The sequence below is a fragment of the Pleurodeles waltl genome, chromosome 4_2 (assembly GCF_031143425.1).
Source record: "Pleurodeles waltl isolate 20211129_DDA chromosome 4_2, aPleWal1.hap1.20221129, whole genome shotgun sequence".
Lineage (NCBI taxonomy): Eukaryota > Metazoa > Chordata > Amphibia > Caudata > Salamandridae > Pleurodeles > Pleurodeles waltl.
In genome coordinates, this window is record NC_090443.1 from 161136092 (window position 1) to 161158449 (window position 22358).

General features: G+C 47.7%; 1 protein-coding gene across 2 annotated transcripts in view; it reads left to right on the forward strand.

Moving 5' to 3' along the window:
- NCKAP1L (NCK associated protein 1 like) overlaps positions 1–22358 on the forward strand; it is a 1641522-nt gene that overhangs the window by 1128114 nt on the left and 491050 nt on the right. For both annotated transcript variants that reach the window (XM_069231027.1, XM_069231028.1), the window contains exon 27: positions 9706–9799. In XM_069231027.1, the coding sequence (XP_069087128.1) occupies positions 9706–9799 (94 nt within the window). The remainder of the gene's footprint in view (positions 1–9705; positions 9800–22358) is intronic.

Sequence of the window (22358 nt, forward strand, 5' to 3'; positions counted from 1 at the left end):
TGTCAGGGCATATAAAACACATTACTATATGTCCTACCTTAACCATACACTGCACTCTGCCCTTGGGGCTACCTAGGGCCTACCTTAGGGGTACCTTACATGTAAGAAAAGGGAAGGTTTAGTCCTGGCAAGTGGATACACTTGCCAAGCTGAATTTACAGTTAAACACTGCACACACAGACACTGCAGTGGCAGGTCTGAGACATGATTACAAAGCTACTTCTGTGGGTGGCACAACCAGTGCTGCAGGCCCACTAGTAGCATTTGATTTACAGGCCCTGGCACCTCTGGTGCACTTTAGTAGGGACTTACTAATAAATCAAATATGCCAATCATGGATAAACCAATTACATACAATTTACACAGAGAGCATATGCACTTTATCACTGGTTATCAGTGGTAAAGTGCTCAGAGTTCAAAAGCCTACAGCAACAGGTCAGATAAAATAGGAGGCAGGAGGCAAAAAGATTGGGGATGACCCTGCAAAAGGGCAAAAGTCCAACACCTAGTAAATGTTACCTAGGTACCCAGGGCATTGAGGTTCCAGGAGATCCTTAGGGGCTGCAGCATTTCTTTTGCCACCTATAAGGAGCTCATACAAACACTTCTTCAGCATTGCCATTGCAACCTGTGTGAAATAGTGTAATCACTGTTCATAGCCATTTCCACTGCACCAGGTCACTTATAAGTCACATATATCTAACCTTCATACCCTGAAGGCTAGCTGCATAGTACCTGTGTGTGAGGGCAACCCTGCACTAGCAGAGGTGCCCCCACGTTGTCCAGGCCCATTTTCCTGGACTTCCTGAGTGCGGGGATGCCATTATAAGTGTGCACTACATATATGTCAATATACATATGTATCTTCACAATGGTAACTCTGAATATGGCCATGTAAGGTGTCTAAGATTGTGAAATTGAACCCCCGATCCAAATCTGGTATTGGGGGGGCAATTCCATGCACCCTGGGGACTCCAACACAGGCCCCCAGTACTGCCAAACCAGCTCTCTGAGGTTTCCACTGCAGCCCCAGTTACTGCCACCTCACAGGCAGGTGTCTGCCCTCCTGGGCATTGAGCAGCTCAATTCCAGGAAGGCAGAACAATTCAGTTCCTTTAGGAGAGGGGTGTTACAAGCTCTCCCATTGGAAATAGGTGTTACAGACACGGGAGGGGTATCCTCCCGGAGCCTCTGGAAATGCTTTGAAGGGCACAAATGGTGCCCTCCTTGCATAATCCAGTCTACACTGGTTCAGGGACCCCCAATTTCTGCCCTGGCGCAGAACTGGACAAAGGAAAGGGGAGTGCCCACTCCCCTGTCCATCACCACCCATGGGGTGGTGCCCAGAGCTCCTCCAGAGTGTCCCTGTCATTAGCAATCTCGGATTCTAAGGTGTGGGGACCCTCTGGGAGCATCTGAGTGGGCAGTTCCAGCAGGTGACATCAGAGACCCCTCCTGATATGTGCATACCAGGGTAGGTAGCCAGTCCCCCTCTCAGGGCTATTTAGGGTCTCTCCTCTGGGTGTTTTCTCAGATTCAGTTTGCAAGACTCCACCAGGACTCCTCTGCATCCCCTGCTTCAGCATATGACCGACAGATTAACCGCAGACTGCTCCAGGAACCACTGTAACTGCAACAAAGTATCCAGAAAGGCTAATGTCACCCTTCAACTTCAGCTCCAGCCAGCAACTGCAACAGTTTCCAGGTTGTGCATGCTCTGAGGACTGGCTGTCTTCATTCTGCACCAGAAGGACCAAAGGAATCTCCTGTGGAGTGATGAGTCACTTTCGTGCTTCAGCAGGCACCTCTCTGCAACGACAACCGGTACTCTGGGATTCCTCTCCTGTCGACAAGCTTGATCCCTGGAACACAAGTGGTAGACCACAGTGATCCTGACTGTCCAAAGGTCTAGCTGTCCAAATCTGGTGGAGGTAAGGGCTTGCCTCCCCGTGCCAGACAGTACCCCTGTGTACAGCATCTTCTGCACCTCCTTGGGCTTCTGTGCACTACTTCCAAACGGTCTTCATGCACGGTGTAGCTCAGGTCCCCAGCACTCTATCCTGCGAAGCACAGCTCCCTGAGTTGTCCTCCAGCAGCCTTGGATCCCTTTGTGTAGTGCTATGACGACCACACTTTGCAACTCCTTTATCCCCATGTCCTGGTTCTCCTGTGGGTGCTGCCTGGTCTTCTGAGGCCTCTCTGAAGTGCTGAGAGCCCCCTCTGTCTCCTCACTCCAAGTCGATATCCCCAGGTCCCTCCTGGGTCCAGGCAGTGCCTATTTGACGCAAAATGCATTCTTGCATGAACCAAGGCTTGTTGGCGGAATCCAGCGACGAAAACATCCTGCATCCAACGACTCAACATGGGAGAGCTCCTGCACCAAGCAGGAACCTGCAGATGTCTTCTTTGGTGCATTTCTATACTTTTCATCTAACCGGAGAATCCACTTTTGCACCTTCATCCAGGTTGGCAGGGGCTCCTGTTCTTCCTGGACTCTTCATCGACTTCTGGGCTTGGTCTCTTCTCTCCACAGCTCTTCAGGTCCAGGAATCCATTGCTGGTTTCTTGCAGTCTTGCTTTGTCTTTGTATAATCCTTTACCACGACTTCTAGTGTGTTCTGAGGAAACTTGCTGTACTTTACTCCTGTTTTCCTGGGCTCTGGGGTGGGGTAGTTTATTTACCTTTGGTGTTTTCCTACACTCCCAGTGCCTGTCTACACATTACACTTGCCTAGAGGAAACCGACATTCGCATTCCAATATTTTAGTTTGTGGTTTGTGTTCCCCCTAGGCCAATTTCAATCTATTGTGTTTTTCACTGTTTGCTCTATTCTATTACTGATTACTTACCCGATTTTGGTCACTAGTGCATATATTGTGTATAGTACTTACCTCAAGAAGGAGTATTGCCTCTAAGATATTTTTGGCCTTGTGTCACTAAAATAAACTACCTTTATTTTTGGTAAGACTGAGTATTGTATTTTATTGTGTGTAAGTACTTTGTGATGGTAGTGGTATGCCAAGAGCTTTGCATGTCTCCTAGTTCAGCCTTGGCTGGTCTGCTATAGCTACCCCTAGACAGCCTAAGCTGCTAGATACTGCCTACATTTCACTAAGGGGGATCACTGGAATTTTTGGTAAATTTTTTTAGCTGTATTAAAAATATGAAATGTTAATGATCAAGAAGTTACTATAGCCAAATTTATAGGGTCAGAGGATTAACAACTAGCTTCACTTTTTTGTTATCCCATGGATTACTGATTGGAACTTGGCCTGTCCTTTCTGCTGTATGTTTTTCGTAAAAAGCCATACATTGTCCAGTGATTTCTATCTATGTACTCTTTGGAATTAGAATTTGCTTCAATATGATTCACTTTGTTATTATAATGGAGGATACAGAGCTGATCATGATGTCAGTGTTATATAGATTAATTTGGGGGGCTGACATCAAATCCGATCTTGTGTGGATGATAACCATGTGCACAAAAGAACACCATAGCAGACTATTCTGTGTTATTGTTTACAAATTCAGCCTACCAGAATGATGCAACTAAGTCATCAAAGTCCAGTAACAGCAGGCACTGAATGCAATACTCAATCAGCTGTTTCATGTGTTTGTGGGTGGATAGGATTTGAACCTATGCGTGCACTGAGAGTGTAGCGGTTGCAAAACATGAGCTAAGAACAGTGGCTGTAGAACAATGACCGATGCTGGGCGTTTGATTACACGTAAGGAAATTTACAGTGCAGTCCTTTGTTCTAAGGCTTCTATACAAAAGGCTGTGAGCACGGAGGGCTGTCTGTCTGTAGGCGGATGGGGGGCAAGGCCTGAGATGAACCATTGGAAAAAGGTTGTGCAGAACAGCCCCTAAAACACACTCTGGATTCTCGTGGCCCTCTCTCATTGCCTCTGTGGGTCCAGCAGGAGTACTGCGATAACTGTGAGAGGTAAAAAAAAATATGAAAGCAGACACTGTTCAAAAAACAAGTCGGCTGCCTTTACAATCAGCTTCAAATGATTTTCCCAACCACCATTGGTGTGTAAGAAAGGCAGTTTGGTGTAAATTAAATTTGAGTCCTTCGACCCTCAGACAAAAGTGGACACTAGGAAACATAAAGCACATCATCCACCAGGCCTATCGCAGGTGCAACATCAGAAAATGTTGACACTATTTTCATTCCATCCACTTCTGTAGCACCACGACAATTGAGGTCTGAGAAGAAATCAGTGCTGTGCCAGTTTTCAAAACTTCCATCTGGTTATAAAAAAAGAAGTGCACTTTTTGCAACCAGCCTTTCCATAGAGGAAAAGCTGGACAATGTACAATGGAAACCAGCGGGATGTGGAAGCACTTAAGGGCTATGTATTCCAACAGCATAGCTTGTGCCAAGAGTCTAGCAGCTGAAAGACAAAAGAATGCTCCATAGCTGTGTCAGCAATGGGATGAAAGTGATGCGAAGATTTAGCATTCTGGAATGTACTGCAGGACCTGCCTCAAAGTAGTGGCCTGTGGGGAAACCAATTAAAGGATATTTCCTAAAGCCATAGAAGATCATCTACACACAGATTAGAAAGAAAAAAGAGAATAAATATAGGAAATGTTCAAAGGAACATTTAAAAAGATACAACCATTTAAAAAGTAGTTATCAACTGTAAAAATGTTTTTTTTTAAATCAAACCAAAACACTGTGAAAAACATCGGTGTATCTATTCAATCTCTTCTATACACTTCTACCAGGAGTTGTGTGTAGGCAGGGTTAGATTGGATTCAAAGGCCAAGGGCAATGGGAGGTTGGCCATCTGCAGAGGGTGTGGGCACAAGAGCTGGCTAAAGGCTAGGACCTGCAGCCTACACCCTACTGTGGAAAGGTGAAGTATTTGAGTAGTGGGTGAGTTGGCAGATTTTTTTTTTTTAACTGAAATTCACTGAAAAACACAACGTTTAAAGTGCTGTTAAATTTAGGTATGGTGGTATGATTTTAGGTTACGTTAAAAAACATAACATTAATAAAACAAAAAGAATGCCCTGGAAAAACAGTGTTTAAAGTGACACTTTAGTTAGGTGTGGCAATAAGAACTTAGCCTACATTAAAAAAGAACCATAGAAAAGAAACCAAAGGCCTGATTCAGAATTTGGTGGATGGTGTTAGTCCATCTCAAATACAAAGGATATCCCGCCTGCCGTATTACAATTCCATTGTATCCTATGGAATTTGTAATAAGGCGGACAGGATATCCGTCATGTTTGTGACAGAGTAACCCAAAATCAGGACCTCAGTCGTTATAGATGTCATCAGGTATGTAATTTAAGATGACATGAGTGATATATTATGTGAGGTGATCAGCAGTGTATGACAGGGGTCAAGTTTTAGTTAGGTCCGTAAACTACAACTTGTGAATTTCAATTATAATGTTTAAACATTCGTTTTTTGTTATTTCAACACCTAAAAATAAAGTCATTTTAACCTTTGTTTTTTCAGAGAAGATACATAGGCAAGGCATCAATGTTTGGAGTTACAAATAGCAAACCTATGGTCACCTACTTATACTCAGCTTCACAATATTGTGGCAGTTGAAATTCCATCACAGTATTTTGCATGTCAGTTTTTAAAAACTGATATTCAGACACCATACCGGTACCCAGCATACAGGGTTTAGTGTACCTGGCCAAAAAATGTTGTTTATGCTATGCCTACTAAGTAAGAGCAAAAACACTCTTGACTGAGTTCAGGGACTTGGAAGCTCATTGCAGGGAATGGGAGAATGACACTCTACGTTTAAATTTCTGCACTCAGACGCGTCCGTTCCCAGCCAAAGGCTATGTGTAGTTGGTTGAGGGCTATGCATAGATGGTACACCATTTACAAAACAATTGACATGTAGTTTGACTATGTTGTAAGACAAAATGTCAGCTCATGGTAGGACGTTCAATTCGAAACAAAAAAACAATAGTTTGCAGTACCGTTTCCTTGTACATAAGTTTTCATGAGCAAAATAAGACTTCTCATGAGGATACTGATGTAGGGGATATATAGGCAAAATAATACTAGAATTTTAAGTAACTCCTAAAACAAAAACATACATTTTCACACTTTCTGTATATTTTTCCATTCTCTGAAAGCCGTTTTTGTGGTCCTCATAGAAACAGTGCAGGGTCATCTTAGCAGTAGTACCAGCATGTAGAGATCGCAACTCTTCTTTTACTGGTGTCAGTTTTTGGACGTAACTACGACAGGATGCATGGGAAGATATTTAAGGAAAACGTTTTTCTCAATCTTCTAGTTTGTGTGGGTGCACTCCCATAGTAAGTCCTTTTGATCTATATTTTGTTCACTTATCCCTGCATTTTGGTGTGAGGTCACAACAGCACAGGAGTCTTCTTGGAAATATTTAGAAATGAGGGTAATGTAAACCCTTCCAATTTCTGGAGAAAATGCTATGTAAAGAGGATAAGCTGGCAGTGGAATTCCGTCCAACATATTGATGATTGGGAGGCGGACATTTAGCCAGTGGCTTTTCCTGAGTATTTGACATTTCCTCAATAAATACAACGATTTGCCAACTCTATATCAGTGCCTGAGGCGCTTATTTAGACTAGGGAAGGCACTGTCAATAGCCAGGCTACATCTCTGTAATCCTCCTCTCCAAGTTTCCTTCACAGTTGCTGGCAATAATTCCCTTATCCGCAGCAATGGACAGGCTGATGTTGACATGGCATCCGTCAATATGGCAGTGCAAAATTCCCAATGTCCCTGGTCACCCTGACAAATATGCAGAACTTCTTGGTAGAACCATTACCTGTCAGACACCCGAGGACCATCAAGAATCTCTGGGATTCTTCCTGCACTGCCATGCGTGTAAGGCAGTGCTGAAGAATGTTAGGATACCGCAGGCCCTGTTGGACCAAGTGCACCATGGTAATTTGTATCATTGTTTTCACTGGTATAGAATGCACAATATGGACAGCGGAGTCTATAGGATTTTCCTTCTGTCAGGGGTGTGCCTTCACAATCTAGGGATAGTCAAACAAGGACTATCATGATGCCTTTTTGGTGGGGTGTGACATATCAATCAGTCATTAATCAAGAACTAGCCAATTTCCTAATTACCTCAGGAGGACTAGATCCCTCCCAACATGGCTTTAGGCAGGCACATAGCACTGAATCGGCGCTCATTACCACCTCTGATAGGATCCGTCGAATGGTGGATGAGGGACATGGTGCTATACTAGTTCTACTAGACTTATCTGCGGCCTTTGATACTATCTCGCCTCAGATTATGATATCCCGCCTCCACCAGGCTGGGATCAGGGATGTGGCTTTAAGCACTCTCGAATCTTTCCTGAAACACAGATCGATTAGGGTAAGTTGTGGGGACTTCACCTCTCCAGCATATCATCTACCTTGTGGTGTTCCCCAGGGCTCTTCACTTAGTCCCACACTTTTCAATCTATATGTCGCACCCTTAGCCAAACTAATTAGGACTTTTGGCTTTATGCCTACTTCCTATGCGGATGATACACAACTGATTATCCCTGTCTCTAAGAATTGGGAGGAAGTGGCTGACCGCTTTAAGAAATGTATGCAAGAAGTCAATAGGTGGATGGACCTAAATTCGCTTAAACTTAATAGCGCTAAAACTGAAATCCTATGCAATGGTTCAGCCAAGGGATTGTGGAACCCTTGCTGGTGGCCGTCAAAGTGTGGAACCTTACCGGCTCCTATTGTTGCCACTAGAAATTTGGGTGTTATCTTTGACAATACTCTCTCCTTCAAGATGCATTGTTAATCAAGTGGTTAGAACTAGCTTCTGGATTCTGAAAATGCTGAAAAAGATTCTCCCTTACCTACAAAGGGAGTGGAGAGTCACAGTTATTTTAGAATTGGTCATGTCAAAACTGGACTACTGTAATGCCTTAATGCTTAACTTGGAAAAGACATCACTTAAGAAGCTTCAGTTAATTCACAATACAGCTGCTCGCTTCATACTTGATCTTCCGTGCTCGGCTTTTGCTAGTGATAGCCTGAAACTACTGCACTGGTTACCGGTAGCGAATCGAATTAGGTTTAAAACCTTATGTCTGACCTATAAGGCCACACAGGGAAGCGGATCTGTTTATCTTTCCTCCAGACTTAGCTAGTACAAGCCCAGCCGTCAACTTAGATCTCCAAGTTCCTCTTTGATTCAGGTTCCTCGTACTCATAAAGCTAGATGGGGAGATAAGGCGTTCACAGTGGAAGTGGCTAAATGCTGGAATTCACTCCCTTTGTACATAAGAAAGGAACAAAACTTTGTGACTTTTAGGAGGCTTGTCAAAACTTGGTTGTTTCCTCGCTAATTTTTCCTGTCAATCACCTCTCTCCTTCGAGCGCTTCGATGCTTCGGACGTACCGCGCTTTATAAATACCAAATACAAATCAATCTCCCACTATCATGGCAAGCCCCATGTATTCCAGTGCGCTTCTGCCAGGTCAGACCTAATATTTTCAATGTCGGTCCACCACTATACTTTCTTCATTTTAGGCTATGTGAAAATTGTGTGGCAAGTACCGCCTTCCATTTCTAATATGGTGGTTTTTTTCCACAGGACACTGTGGGACAGACCTCAGTTACAGCCACTAAACTCATAGTATTCTGCCTCCATAAAAATTAATACCCACCCTAAACACAAAATGATTCCAGAACAGTACTGGTATCCTTGTATTCACTCAACCTAGTAATTGGTATCTGGGAGGTGAGAGGGGGAATCTTGGTAAACGAGTGCTGCTTTAGACATCCGTCTAAGTTTAAATATAGACTTTAGTATTATAGGATATTTCATATTTATTTTCGGCCTCTGCTTTCAAAATGTTGCATGGGTCTAAAGCAAAGTTGTTTAAGGCCATTTCCTTTTTTTAAGCAGCATCCAGTGACGATTTTTCACAGCTGACCAACATGGATTAATTAATTTACTCCCCTATTCACCCTGGGTTGTCTTTTAGAGCTTCCATGTTTTTTATAAAATTGTTTCAGCACTCCCGTCTGCATGTTATTGTGGAAGACTACACCTGTGTAATGTGGTTTGATATAGTGGTGAAGCTGTGGAAGACAGGTGTACTTATGTGTTTTTTTTGTGCTTTCTGCTAATATAGGTTTGGCACTCCTTAGAATGGATGGCAGAGTATATAGTGGTGGAGGGGAGGTCTGAAGTGTCTCTCTATTTGTATTTACTTACGAAGACAACATTTTGAATTATGAGTGGCAGTATTATCGAATTAGAAAGAGCATCTAAATAGCATTTTGCATAAACTGAATAATATTGTTCTGTATGCGTTTGTAATGGTAGCACATGACTGTTGAAGACACTCTCATGATCTGAGATGAATGGATACGAGTGGATGCTTGGCACACGGAATGACAGACTTGCTCTCTTGATGGTACCCCTAAACGAGAGGCCTCCTGTGTTGATAAATTCCACCAATCAATTTATTAGGTTCATCCTGCGAGGTAACACGAATTTGATAGGCACTAAAAACGGCAAAGTTCAAACTATGGCTGCCGCATCCTCACAGTAATAAATGTAGGAAAACAAGACAATCACTAATTATCCTCTTTACATCTGCGTTGCTGTTCAATGTGACGGTCTGTCCTGTAAACAATGTGCAAAAGTAGACCATTGTGTCTTGTAGTTGCTAACTATGCCTTGCGTTTGTGTCATTTGTCTAGGTGACGTTGAGTATTTTTGAGCTGGCATCCGCTGCAGGCATTCCTTGTGATGTGGACCCCACTCTTGTCGCTGCTCTTGCCCACTTAAAAACAGGTAACAGATCTGTGCTCTATTTAAGTGACCTTGACGCCTCCTATATTTTCACAAAATGACAAAAGCGTATGTATCAATGCGAAGACGCTCCCCTGTGCAAACTGGGAGTGGGCAGGATTAGATGCAGAAATTATAATACCTGGAGAAAAAAAAATAAGCGTGCTATTTTTTAGATGCCTTTAATCCGGGAGGAGAAGAGCCCTACGACTGGACGATGTGTCGCTTTTTTTCAGCACACGGTTTAGAAAAAACTGGGGAAAAGTGATTGATAGAGAAATAATGTAGGGGAAGAACATTTGTCTGTGCATGCTTCTTAGCTTCTCGCGTTAACAGACCATAAGTAAGTCAGATATAACTCGGAGCATGAGCCAACGGAGTAATTAATAATGATAATATGTTTAAGTGTGATTAAAGGCTCTGTGGGCGCCTAAATAAAATACATTTTAGGGAACCTGGGCAAATAACTCCAAGTTTGACCAATGACTATACACACTTTTCTTGCGGCGGTATTTACGAATATTCAGATGTTAGTTTCCCAAACGTCGACCTAAATCTCCAACGGGACCCAGTATAGTCACCGTGTTCCCGTTGGGCCCATAGAAAAGATTGTCATTTGATTTTGGTTTACCAGCCCCGCAGTGGAAAGTAGGTGTCTGGAGGGGAGTACACTTTTGTTCTTTATTCCCTCTGGTGGTTGATACATGACTGTTGGACTTTTTTGCTTATGCAGGGTCATCCGCAATCTTTTTGCCTCCTGCCTCCTATTTTTTCTGACCTGTTGCTGTTGGCTTTTGAACTCTGAGCACTTTACCACTGCTAACCAGTGCTAAAGTGCATATGCTCTCTGTGTAAATTGTATGTAATTGGTTTATCCATGATTGGCATATTTGTTTCACTGTTAAGTCCCTAGTAAAGTGCACTAGAGGTGCCTAGGGCCTGTAAATCAAATGTTACCAGTGGGCCTGCAGCACTGGCTGTGCCACCCACATAAGTAACCCTGTAATCATGTCTCAGACTTGCCACTGCAGTGTCTGTGTGTGTATTTTTACACTGTAAATTCGACTTGGCAAGTGTACCCACTTTCCAGGCCTAATCCTTCCCTTTTCTTACATGTAAGGCACCCCTAAGGTAGGCCCTAGGTAGCCCCAAGGGCAGGGTGCAGTGTATGGATAAGGTAGGACATATAGTAATGTGGTTTATATGTCCTGACAGTGAAATACTGCCAACTTTGTTTTTCACTGTTGCAAGGCCTGTCTCTCTCATAGGATAACATGGGGGCTACCTTTAAATATGATTAAAGTGTAGATTCCCCTAGAGAGTAGATGGACATGTGGAGTTTGGGGTCCCTGAACTCACAATTTAAAAATACATCTTTTAGTAAAGTTGATTTTAAGATTGTGCGTTTGAAAATACCACTTTTAGAAAGTGAGCATTTTGTTGCTTAAACCATTCTGTGACTCTGCCTTGTTTGTGGATTCCCTGTCTGGGTCAGTTTGACAGTTGGGTTGTTTTTCACCTCGCACGAAACAGTGACACAAAGGGGGCTGGGGTGTAACCTGCATTTCCTGATTAGCCATCTCTGCTAGGAGGGAGGGGTGGAGTGGTCACTCTCATCTGAAAGGACTGTGCCTGCCTCTGACAATGCCGGCTCCAAACCCCTGGTGTGTGTCTGAGGCCTTGCCTGGGCAAGGCAGGATTTCACAAGTAGGTGTGAGTCCCCTTTGAAGAAAGGTGACTTCAAAGACTAAAATGGGTATAAGAAGGGCACCCAAATCTACAGACTTTAGATAAACACTTCTGGAACCAAGAGGAACCTCTGCCTGGAGAAGAGCTGATAGCTGAGGAAGACGTGCTGCCCTGCCTGTGACTGTGCTTTGTGGAGCTTTCCTGCAGTGCTGCTTCTGCGAGAGTAAGAGGGCAAAGACTGGACTTTGTGTGCCTTCCATCTTGTGAAGAAATCTCCAAGGGCTTGATTTAGAGTTTGCCTCCTGTTGTTTGAAGTCTCAGGGACAGCAAAGACTTCTCTCTGCCCGCACCTGGAGTCTCTGGAGAGACTCCTGCTCTGACAAGTGGTGCCCGATCCAGTCCCTGGGCTCTTGAAAGAAAAGCTGGTGGAAATCCAAGGAAATTGACTTCGGACGACTCCGGACCGACGCCGCTGCTGAATCCGGTAACGCCGCCTGCACCTGACGTCGTGACCTTCGCTGGAACGCGACGCTCTTCGCAGGCCCGACGCTGCTGCAACCCCGCTGATGTCCGCTACTCTGTGGAAGTCGCCCCACCACGTCGTGACCGACGCCACTCGAAGTGCACGGATTCAACGTTTCGCACAGACGCCGCGATCCCCGACTTCGCGCTTCGGCTTGTTTTCACTCTTCACCAAAGGTACTGTACTTGGGGGTCTACACGACTCCGTGTCCGGCGCTGCAGGTGTTGGCTTGTTGGGAACGTCTCCGTCACAACGCCGTGTTAACATCTCATCGAAGCATTTTTGTTTCTAATCGCTATTTTTGAGTTTAATCTCTAAAAATTCATAACTTGACTTGTGTATGTTGGATGTTTGTCGTTTTGGTCTTGTTTTGTTTAGATAAATATTTCCTATTTTTCTAAACTGGTGTTGTGTCATTTTGTAGTGTTTTCATTAATTTACTGTGTGTGTTGGTACAAATACTTTACACCTAGGGCTCTGAAGTTAAGCCTACTGCTCTGCCAAGCTACCAAGGGGGTAAGCAGGGGTTAGCTGAGGGTGATTCTCTTTCACCCTGACTAGAGTGAGGGTCCTTGCTTGAACAGGGGGTAACCTGACTGTCAACCAAAGACCCCATTTCCAACAATGACTTTGCACAGCAGTATGTTTTTCAAACCGTTTTATTACTGTTGCCTTTACTGTCTGACTAATGGATGTCAGAGACGTATTTAGAATGGCCTGATAAAAAGTCCAAGTGTAACATTACATGTGCATATGTGGTGTTATAACTTTTCAATAATTATAAAATGTATGCTCATAATATTCTTTTCATTTAGGCGTATGCTGCTCCAACCATACTTGCAATATTTCAAATGGTAGAGTGGGGGTGGGTGGGGGGGGGGGGTGAGGGGGAATGGAACATGCCAGCCAGCAATCACAATCCAACGCTCATAAATAAAAGCTACTGACAGAGCCTTGCTCTCTTGCGCCTGGGCCTCACCCCCGCTGAATCCTAAGAGCAGCCCATATCACTCTGTCGAAGGGAGACTTTACCGAGTGGGAGGCATGCATAATAGTAAAACTGGCCTGCCACCTCACACCTTCAGAGGAGCAGAGAAACTGGCCATGGGGTAGGAAGACATCAATAGGGTGAAAGAGATGCACGTTGGGGAAAACAAAAAGAAATGGCAAGAGGAGCGGTGGCGTTTCATCATGATACAACTGGCAGCAGTGCTGCCTTGTGTCTGACACGTCTGCGCGTCAGACTCTTCGCCACAGAGCAGCCTCATTCGCCTCCAACAGCTGCATGGCCTGAATGAGTACGAAAAAGCAGTCCTCGGGGCAGGTACATGCACGTATCATGAAAATGAGACAATGCACTCTTATCCTTCCACACACCATGTTAACAATTACATCCAATACCAAAAAGCATTCTCAACCAACACTCACAAGGACCATCAAGAGAAATATTGGGACAAAAACATATGTATGGAAAAGGCAGAGGTAACAAGGCAAGAGAGTGTGCCCAAAAAGCGTTTTTGTCAGGGAGTCTGTGCGAAATGTTTCAGTATGAAAACAACTAAAAAATGAAGCCTGACAACCGGGAGTGATGTATGTTGTAGTTTCCTGGACATCCTGGTCTTATTTGGCAAATCCCTCCAGTAAGGAAAAATCAATGACACAGTGGAAGCAGGCACAAGCAAGGCCTTAGTGGGAGGAGACATAGGGGAGAGGTGACAGCAACTGGGTTTGGTAGGGGGAGTTGTTTTTGAAAATGGATGCAGTCCGTAATGACAGGAGAGGTGAAATCCATGTCCAATCGCACTTGGGACTTGTGTGGTGGTAACCAAACTCATATCCACAACTTGGTAAGCGGCCCAGCACCTTTGTTTGGTCAGCATTAGGTTAGGACCCTTAGGAGTTCCTGCTGCCTTACCAGCGTCTGCCTCCAGACATCAAGCCCTGAAAAGGCACAGACGCAAAGGCCTTAGGTTCAACTAGGGTATGGGAGGCACAGGAGGGCTTAGGGATGCTAGGCACTTGAATCAACCTCAGCAGATGACATTATATTGAGCAGGCAGTGGAAGGGGAAGTAGGTGTGACAGGCGAGGTGGATGCAAGATGAAATGTTGGCTCAAGGTCCCCAACGCACATCACTGTTGTTGTATCTATATTTATTTCAGTGGTATTTATATAGCACACACCTAGTCGATAGGCAGTAGAGTATTGTACAAGTAACATAGAACTGTTATTCCACATGTTACCTGTCCTGTTGTGACTTCAGAATGGAGATGTAGGGCTACACTGAATTGACAATGAATCTCAGTACCTAGAGAAGGCAGCAGCCATGATGCCACGTGCTCTTTGGAATGATAAGAAGTGGCCAGGAAATGGAGTGCAGCCACAGGAGTGAGCTGTTGGTGAATCAGCTCCTGTTCCCATTTCGTGACCGTGTACCGGAGGTTTCATGAAGAAAAGTGGTTGTTCTCCAAACACTTCTTCCTCAAACATAGCAAAAGAGAGTGATTATCTATCCGTATATCCTCCATTTGGAAAGAGAGAGGAATCAGGATTGGTAGGGGTACTAAAAGAGGGAAAACAATATTTTGTAAAATCACCAATATTTTTGACTCCTTTTAAAACTGAGATGGAGAGAGTGTGTTTGCGTTTTTGTCTGAATTAATTTAAGAATTCCTGGTGAAATCCGGCAGACATCTCCCCATACTCGACTGAAATTCATTTATTAGGGTCTCCTGAAGCGATGTAGCTTCATGCATGTAGCTGAATATGGATGTGTTGTGCCGGTAGCTTACTTAAAGTGTTGATCTGTTTGTCATTGATTGTTGGGCTGTTGACTAGCACTGAGGTAAGTTGTTCTCAAAGGAGCCCCATTTTTTTTTCGGTCATTGTGAGTGCCTGTTTCTTCTTATTCTGCTTTGCTCCAGCAATTCTTTTTTTTGACGAGGTGATGTGTGTTATTATCGTTTTTCTTTTTCTATTACAACCTTGAATTGTATTGCTTTTCAAAAAGGGGAAAAGTTGAAACAAGAATGTATGTGTGTTTGTAGTGGTATTCTGATGACGCTGAAGCAATATTACACAAATATTGCACAAGGTAAGATTTCTCACAGGCCTCTGACAGACTTTGTTTTACATTGCTTGAGGGATGCTACCCCATGTGCATACAGTGCTTAATTTGAGCCAGTGGCTTCCGGTGCTTGGTACTTAATTGTCAACAGTGCCAGTTTTAACAGCCTGCCACTTGGCGTGGCTCTCTGTTTAAATGAGAGATGAGCACATCAATAGCTGTTTATTAAATAAGCATACTTAAATAATGGCTAATACCTGCCGTCCAAGCCATTCTTATAGCTTAGGAGGCATGGAAATATCTGAACTTGCCCCCTAGTAGCAGGGCGATGCTAAGTAGTTATGTTGGTACTGTTATTGGCAGTGCTGGCAGGGGCTGTGGGTTGTGCAAGCTGCAGCAGCTCCCCAGGCGAGGCCCTGCCACTTATAATCATTATTTTTTCTTCTACAAATTAAGCACTGGCTGCATGATTCAGAGACAGCATACATGGTCATTGTTTATTTACCGCGATTCCCTCCACGAAATAAATCCTAGAGAACCACGAAACAAAATTTTGTGTGTAACCACCTTTTGGCCAACCATTTAATGACGTTACAAACCCCATGTGCAAGAAATGTCACACCCTCAACTGAGGCAGTTTTCCAAAACCAATATTTGCCTCTAAGCCTTTAAAAAGAGGCAGGAAGCTATAGTTCATTTAGTAAATGGGTAACAAATAGACTGTGTGATTATTACAACTGCCCAACACCTGGTGCCTCCTACATATGAGAGGTCATTACAGAGGAATGAAATGCACAGCGGGCAATTTCACCAAAACATACAGGTATCTGAAAACGAAGGCAACACATAGACTCTATGCACCTTTATCAAAAATAGGCACAAGCATAATTAGCAAGGCAAAAAAACATATGCAGGCTAACAGTCAAAGTGTAAGTAGATTTCTAAATCTGCGAACCACAGGTCAGTCTCTTGTGCACTCAATCTCAGATCACTCAGCAATTAGGCCCCTGTCTCAGTTTTAGGTTCTCATGTCAGATTATACTCTACTCAGATGAGGTTAGTTGCTCTCATGGTGGCGGATCCCAGCGCAAGGAGCTTACTATAGTGTCCTGTATATGGACGGTCCTCGTCTGTCTTCCGATGGCAACAGGAAAGTCTAGATGTTGTGGCTGGCCTATTGTTGCAACAGGGAGCAAAGTCTGTGCAAACAGACCCAGCATAAACCCCCTGACTGAAGGGTGAAGAGCCCACCATTGAGTTCTCAGTGAGGTCGCTGATTCCGGAATGCTGGAGGTCATAGGTACTGTCAGAACCAGTCGCCAATCCTTAGGCACAACAAACGGAGACTGTGAGATGCAGTCAAATTCAACTTTATCAGCCCAACATGCCAGTCCATGGTGGGGCGCAGGCACACACTCCACGACTCGGGGAAGCTCTTGCAGCATTCCACCAATCAAGGGTTATTGTGACAACTGTCACACTCTCTTGCTTCTTGTTATCAGTCACTGCACACTAGATGAGATTATAGCAATTCACAAAGATCCACTATATTTCCTGGGTTGACTCCTGCATCGTTCCTCATTTCAGGGTGACCACAGGCAATGCTCATGATCTCTTGCTTCTGTTTGGTGCAGCGTGCCCAATGTGATTACAGAGATGCTGGGAGACCTACTTCAGCACTTAGTTCATGGTATACGTCCTTTTTCATTCCTCACTCCTGAGCAGTTTCCTCATCTTGGGCTCAGTAAATGCTGGCTTAGACAGTCTTCCTCCTGAATGGATGCCATCCACTCCCCGTTCTCATTGGGTCATAACATGGTCTGTACAATGTTAGATGAACAGGTATTCTCTAGTGATGCAGATGTGTAGCTTGTTGCCTCTCACCTCCGGGAGATTGGCTGTCAATGACATTAACCCCGAATCACATAAATTCCCTAACTTTCTGCTGAGTGCCACTTCTTCAGTAAATGATAATTTCTGGAACACCTTTGGAAAATGTTGGTCCCATTCTAATACCTAGTCTTAGACTTTTCATCCTTGGCGTAGTCTCCCTTAACTTTTTGCCTCTGTTCCCCAGTTTGTTGATGTATGCTGGACTCTGGTTTTGCTGTTTTTGTTACTCTGGGCACTTTACCACTGCTAACCAGTAGGTGCCAGTAAAGTGCAAGTGCTCCTTTACAAAATGTGTATGTGATTGGCTTATCCATGATTGGCATATTTGATTTATTAGTAAGTCCCTAGTACAGTGCACTAGAGGTGCCCAGGGCCTGTAAATCAAATGCTACTAGTGGGCCTGCAGCACTGGTTATGCCACACACATAAGTAGCTCTGTAATCATGTCTCAGACCTGCCACTGTAGTGTCTGTGTGTGCAGTTTTAACTGTAAATTCGACTTGGCAAGTGTACCCACTTGCCAGGCCTAAACCGTCCCTTTTCCTACATGTCAGACAACCCTAAGGTAGGCCCTAGGGAGCCCCAAGGGCAGGGTGCAGTGTATGGTTAAGGTAGGACATATAGGGGGTGATTCTAACCCTGGCGGTCGGTGATAAAGCGGCGGCCAACCCGCCAACAGGCCGGCGGTCCAAAAAATGGAATTCTGACCCTGGCGGCAACCGCCAACACAGCCCGCCACATTAACACTCCGACCGCCACGGCGGTACAGACAAACAGCGCGGCGGTCACCGCCAACAGGCAGGCGGCAGACAATGTACCGCCCACAGTATTACAACTCACCAATCCGCCACCTTTTCCGGGGCGGGAGCCCCGCCGATAAAAACACGGCGGAAACAGACTACGGACGGGAAAACGCTCACCAAAACACACTCCACGAGTACGGAGGACAGCATGGAACCCGAATTAAACATCCTACCTGCTCTCGTCTACCTTCTCATCTACCACGAGTACGAACGCCGGCGCAGACGACAACGGTGAGTACTGCACCTACGACACACGGGAGGGGGGAGGAGGAAAGGTTACGGGCACACACATATGCGACCCCCACCCCCCCAAACTATGTACACACCAATGCAGAGCAACAATGCACAGTGCCACCACCCAAACCCCCCTGAAAAATGCAAAGACATAATTAAATTGTGAAGAAAAATTTATATAAAAAATAGACTCTGATATGTATCGGTCAACTATGCAAAATATCCATAACAAAATAATACTATACACACTGCCATGGAGAACCGAGGCAATTAGTCCTCTACATCAAAGTTAAATAGAACAGTCCGTGGGCTACAGTGTAGCGACACAAGGGCAAAGCCCACACAGGAGACCTGAGTCCTTTGGAGAGAACACTGCAGGGGCATCTGATGAAAAAACTACAGGCACCTCAGGGGGAAGGGAAGGGGGGGGCACCACAGCCACATGAGTCCACGATGCCAGATCCACAAAGGGGCCACCATGCCCACTGTGCCATCCTGGGGAGTGCAAAGCCACAGTCTCTCAAGTCTCTACAGTGGGTGGCTTGCCCACTGTGCCATCCTGGGGAGTGCAAAGCCACAGTCTCTCAAGTCTCTACAGTGGGTGGGTTGCCCACTCTGCCATCCTGGGGAGTGCAAAGCCACAGTCTCTCAAGTCTCTACAGTGGGTGGGTTGCCCACTGTGCCATCCTGGGGAGTGCAAAGCCACAGTCTCTCAAGTCTCTACAGTGGGTGGGTTGCCCACTCTGCCATCCTGGGGAGTGCAAAGCCACAGTCTCTCAAGTCTCTACAGTGGGTGGGTTGCCCACTGTGCCATCCTGGGGAGTGCAAAGCCACAGTCCATCAGGTGGATGACAGTCTCCACTGGTCAAGGAGGAGGCATGGTGGGCACAGTGAACCATAAACAGTGCTTGACAGGAAGGGCCCAGCGGAGCGGTGCTTGACAGGAAGGGCCCAGCGGAGCGGTGCTTGACAGGAAGGGCCCAGCGGAGCGGTGCTTGAGACGGCGGGGCCCAGCGGAGCGGTGCTTGAGACGGCGGGGCCCAGCGGAGCGGTGCTTGAGACGGCGGGGCCCAGCGGAGCGGTGCTTGACAGGAAGGGCCCAGCGGAGCGGTGCTTGACAGGAAGGGCCCAGCGGAGCGGTGCTTGAGACGGCGGGGCCCAGCGGAGCGGTGCTTGAGACGGCGGGGCCCAGCGGAGCGGTGCCTATCTTCACGGCGGGCCCTGTTCAGCGGTGCTCTTCTGCACGGCGGGCCCTGTTCAGCGGTGCTCTTCTGCACGGCGGGGCCCTGTTCAGCGGTGCCTATCTTCATGGCGGGGCCCTGTTCAGCGGTGCCTATCTTCACGGCGGGCCCTGTTCAGCGGTGCTCTTCTGCACGGCGGGCCCTGTTCAGCGGTGCTCTTCTGCACGGCGGGGCCCTGTTCAGCAGTGCCTATCTTCACGGCGGGGCCCTGTTCAGCGGTGCCTATCTTCACGGCGGGCCCTGTTCAGCGGTGCTCTTCTGCACGGCGGGCCCTGTTCAGCGGTGGTCTTCTGCACGGCGGGGCCCTGTTCAGCGGTGCCTATCTTCACGGCGGGGCCCTGTTCAGCGGTGCCTATCTTCACGGCGGGGCCCTGTTCAGCGGTGCTTATCTTCACGGCGGGCCCTGTTCAGCGGTGCCTATCTTCACGGCGGGCCCTGTTCAGTGGTGCCTATCTTCACGGCGGGGCCCTGTTCAGCGGTGCCTATCTTCACGGCAGGCCCTGTTCAGCGGTGCCTATCTTCACGCCGGGGCCCTGTTCAGCGGTGCTCTTCTGCACGGCGGGCCCTGTTCAGCGGTGCCTATCTTCACGGCGGGCCCTGTTCAGCGGTGCCTATCTTCACGGCGGGCCCTGTTCAGCGGTGCTCTTCTGCACGGCGGGCCCTGTTCAACGGTGCTCTTCTGCACGGCGGGCCCTGTTCAGCGGTGCTCTTCTGCACGGCGGGCCCTGTTCAGCGGTGCTCTTCTGCACGGCGGGGCCCTGTTCAGCGGTGCTCTTCTGCACGGCGGGCCCTGTTCAGCGGTGCCTATCTTCACGGCGGGCCCTGTTCAGCGGTGCATATCCAGTAGGTTCAAGGGAGCCAGACCTGGGCTGGACTCTCTGCTCAGTCACCCTCCGACCGTGATGTTTCTGAACCCTTCGGTGACGGAGTCCTGGGCCCTTTGGTGTCCTCCTTTACAGCTGGGATGTGGCATGTGGGGCCCACCTGCTCCGCGCTCCTGCTGGCTGACTTCTCCGCCCTGCTGCCCTTACGCTCCTTAGATGGGGCTCTCGGGCCCTTGCCTCCCCTAAATGTTGTGGCTGGTGAAGTGGGCAAACTCTGCTCCTTGGGGGCAGCCGTGTCAGTCCTCGCACGGCGGCCCTTGTGTTTCCTGGTCCTCTTGCCGGGGGGGGGGGGCTGGATGTGTCCTTGCTGCTGATGGAGGTGTCACTGCTGGCAAAGGGTGGACTCCAGAACCCATGCACAACAGTGACACCCGAAGCTGGGCTGGTGGTGGCTGTGGTGCTCTTGGGACTCTTTGCAGATGGAGGGGGTAGGTCATCGGAGGGAAAGAGGTCAAGATTAGCCAGGAAAAGTTTTTTAGGGCCAAGGTAAAGGGTAGGAGAAGTGGTGATGGGAGTGGAGGAAGAGGATGTGGTTGTAGGAGAGTCAGGTGTGCTGTCATTGGGTGAAGGTGCAAGTGCTGTAGGCTGTCGTGAGGTGGATGTCTGTTGGGTGGGTGGCTGCCTGCGTTTGTGTGTCTTGGAAGAGGTGGTGACAGACACAGTGGGAGAGGACACAGGGGACGTGTAAATGGCAGTGGGGGTGGTGACTGCACGCGTGCGGACTGTACAGGAGGGTGTGGTGGTGATGGAAGCACTGGCTGATGTTGGTGTGCATGCAGGTGTGAGTGTAGACGTCACAGGGAGGGAGGAGGGAGACGAGGAGGAGGGGGACACAGGGGTGGTAGTGACTGTTGGAATGTCTGCATCTGGGTGTTGCTTGGGTGAGTGTTTGTGGGATCTGTGGTGCTTGTGTCTGGATGAGCTGCCCTTGGGTGTTGAGGTGTGTGCAGGCTGGTCAGATGGTGTGGATGGGATAGGCTGAGGAACAGGAGACATAGACAGGGTGGAGGCAGTGAGAAGAGGGAGGCTGGAAACAGGGACAATGGCTGCCGTCAGTGCTGAGGCCAGAGCAGTGAACGATCGTTGATGGGCAGCCTGACCCGAATGAATGCCCTCCAGGTAGGCATTGCTCCGATGCACCTCCCTTTCTACCCCCTGGATGGCATTCAAAAGGGTAGTCTGCCCAACAATGAGCGTCCTCACAAGGTCAATGAGCTCCGCACTGAGGGCAGCAGGGGTGACAGGGGCAGGGGCTGAGGTGCCTGGGGCGAAGGAGACGCCCGCCTTCCTGGGCGAGCGGGCACGGAGCGTAGGCTGTGGGGCTGCAGGGAGGGCGGGGCTGGTGCGCTGGGTGGCGGCTGTACCTGTAGAGGCGGGGGGCACGGATGTTGCCGCCACCGCTAGGGAGCACCCATCCGAGGACGTGTCTGTGTCGCTGCTCTCACCACCGGTCCCCGTTGTGGTGCTCCCCTCGCCCTCCGGCTCACTGGTGCCCTCCGTGTCTGTTCCAGGGCCCACCGGGGCCTTGTGGCTTGCAGCTCCCTCGTGCTCCGATGCCAAATCTCCTCCGCCTGATGATGCTAATGCACACATGCACAAGAAGATGAAGAAGAAGGGTGGGGGGAGAAAAAGAAGACCTGGTTGAGTGCATGCAATGTCAACACCGTTGGCGGAGAGGACAGACACAGGAGCCGCATGCACTAAGCCGCGCATTCGGGGTACACTACTCAATACTTCTGACTCGGACAACAGGTCAAGAGACGACAAACGCGCACATGTGTGAGGCTGGACCATCAATAGCTGTACTTGTCACCCTACAGAGGTGGGGGCCGGGAACACGGGGCCATGCCTAAGGGAGAGGACTACACTACAGAAAGCGCCCTGGCCTAATGTCACCCACAACCCTCCTCCCCCACCAAGACGCCTCCACTGCGCAGAAAGATAGCAGAATGTGCTGATACTCACCCCCTTGTGTCTGCTGTGATGCTCTCAAGCGCCCATCCAAATCAGGGTAGGCCACCGCCAGGATCCGGGACATCAGGGGGGTCAGGGTACGACTGGCACCCCTCCTAGGTTGGGAGGCCATCCCCAGCAGTGACTCGGCGGTATTCCTGGTTCCGCGGCGGATGTCCTCCCACCTCTTGCGGCAGTGGGTGCCCCGTCTGACGTGGACCCCCAGGGCCCGGACTTCCTTGGCGATGGCACGCCAAATCTCGACTTTCTGATGG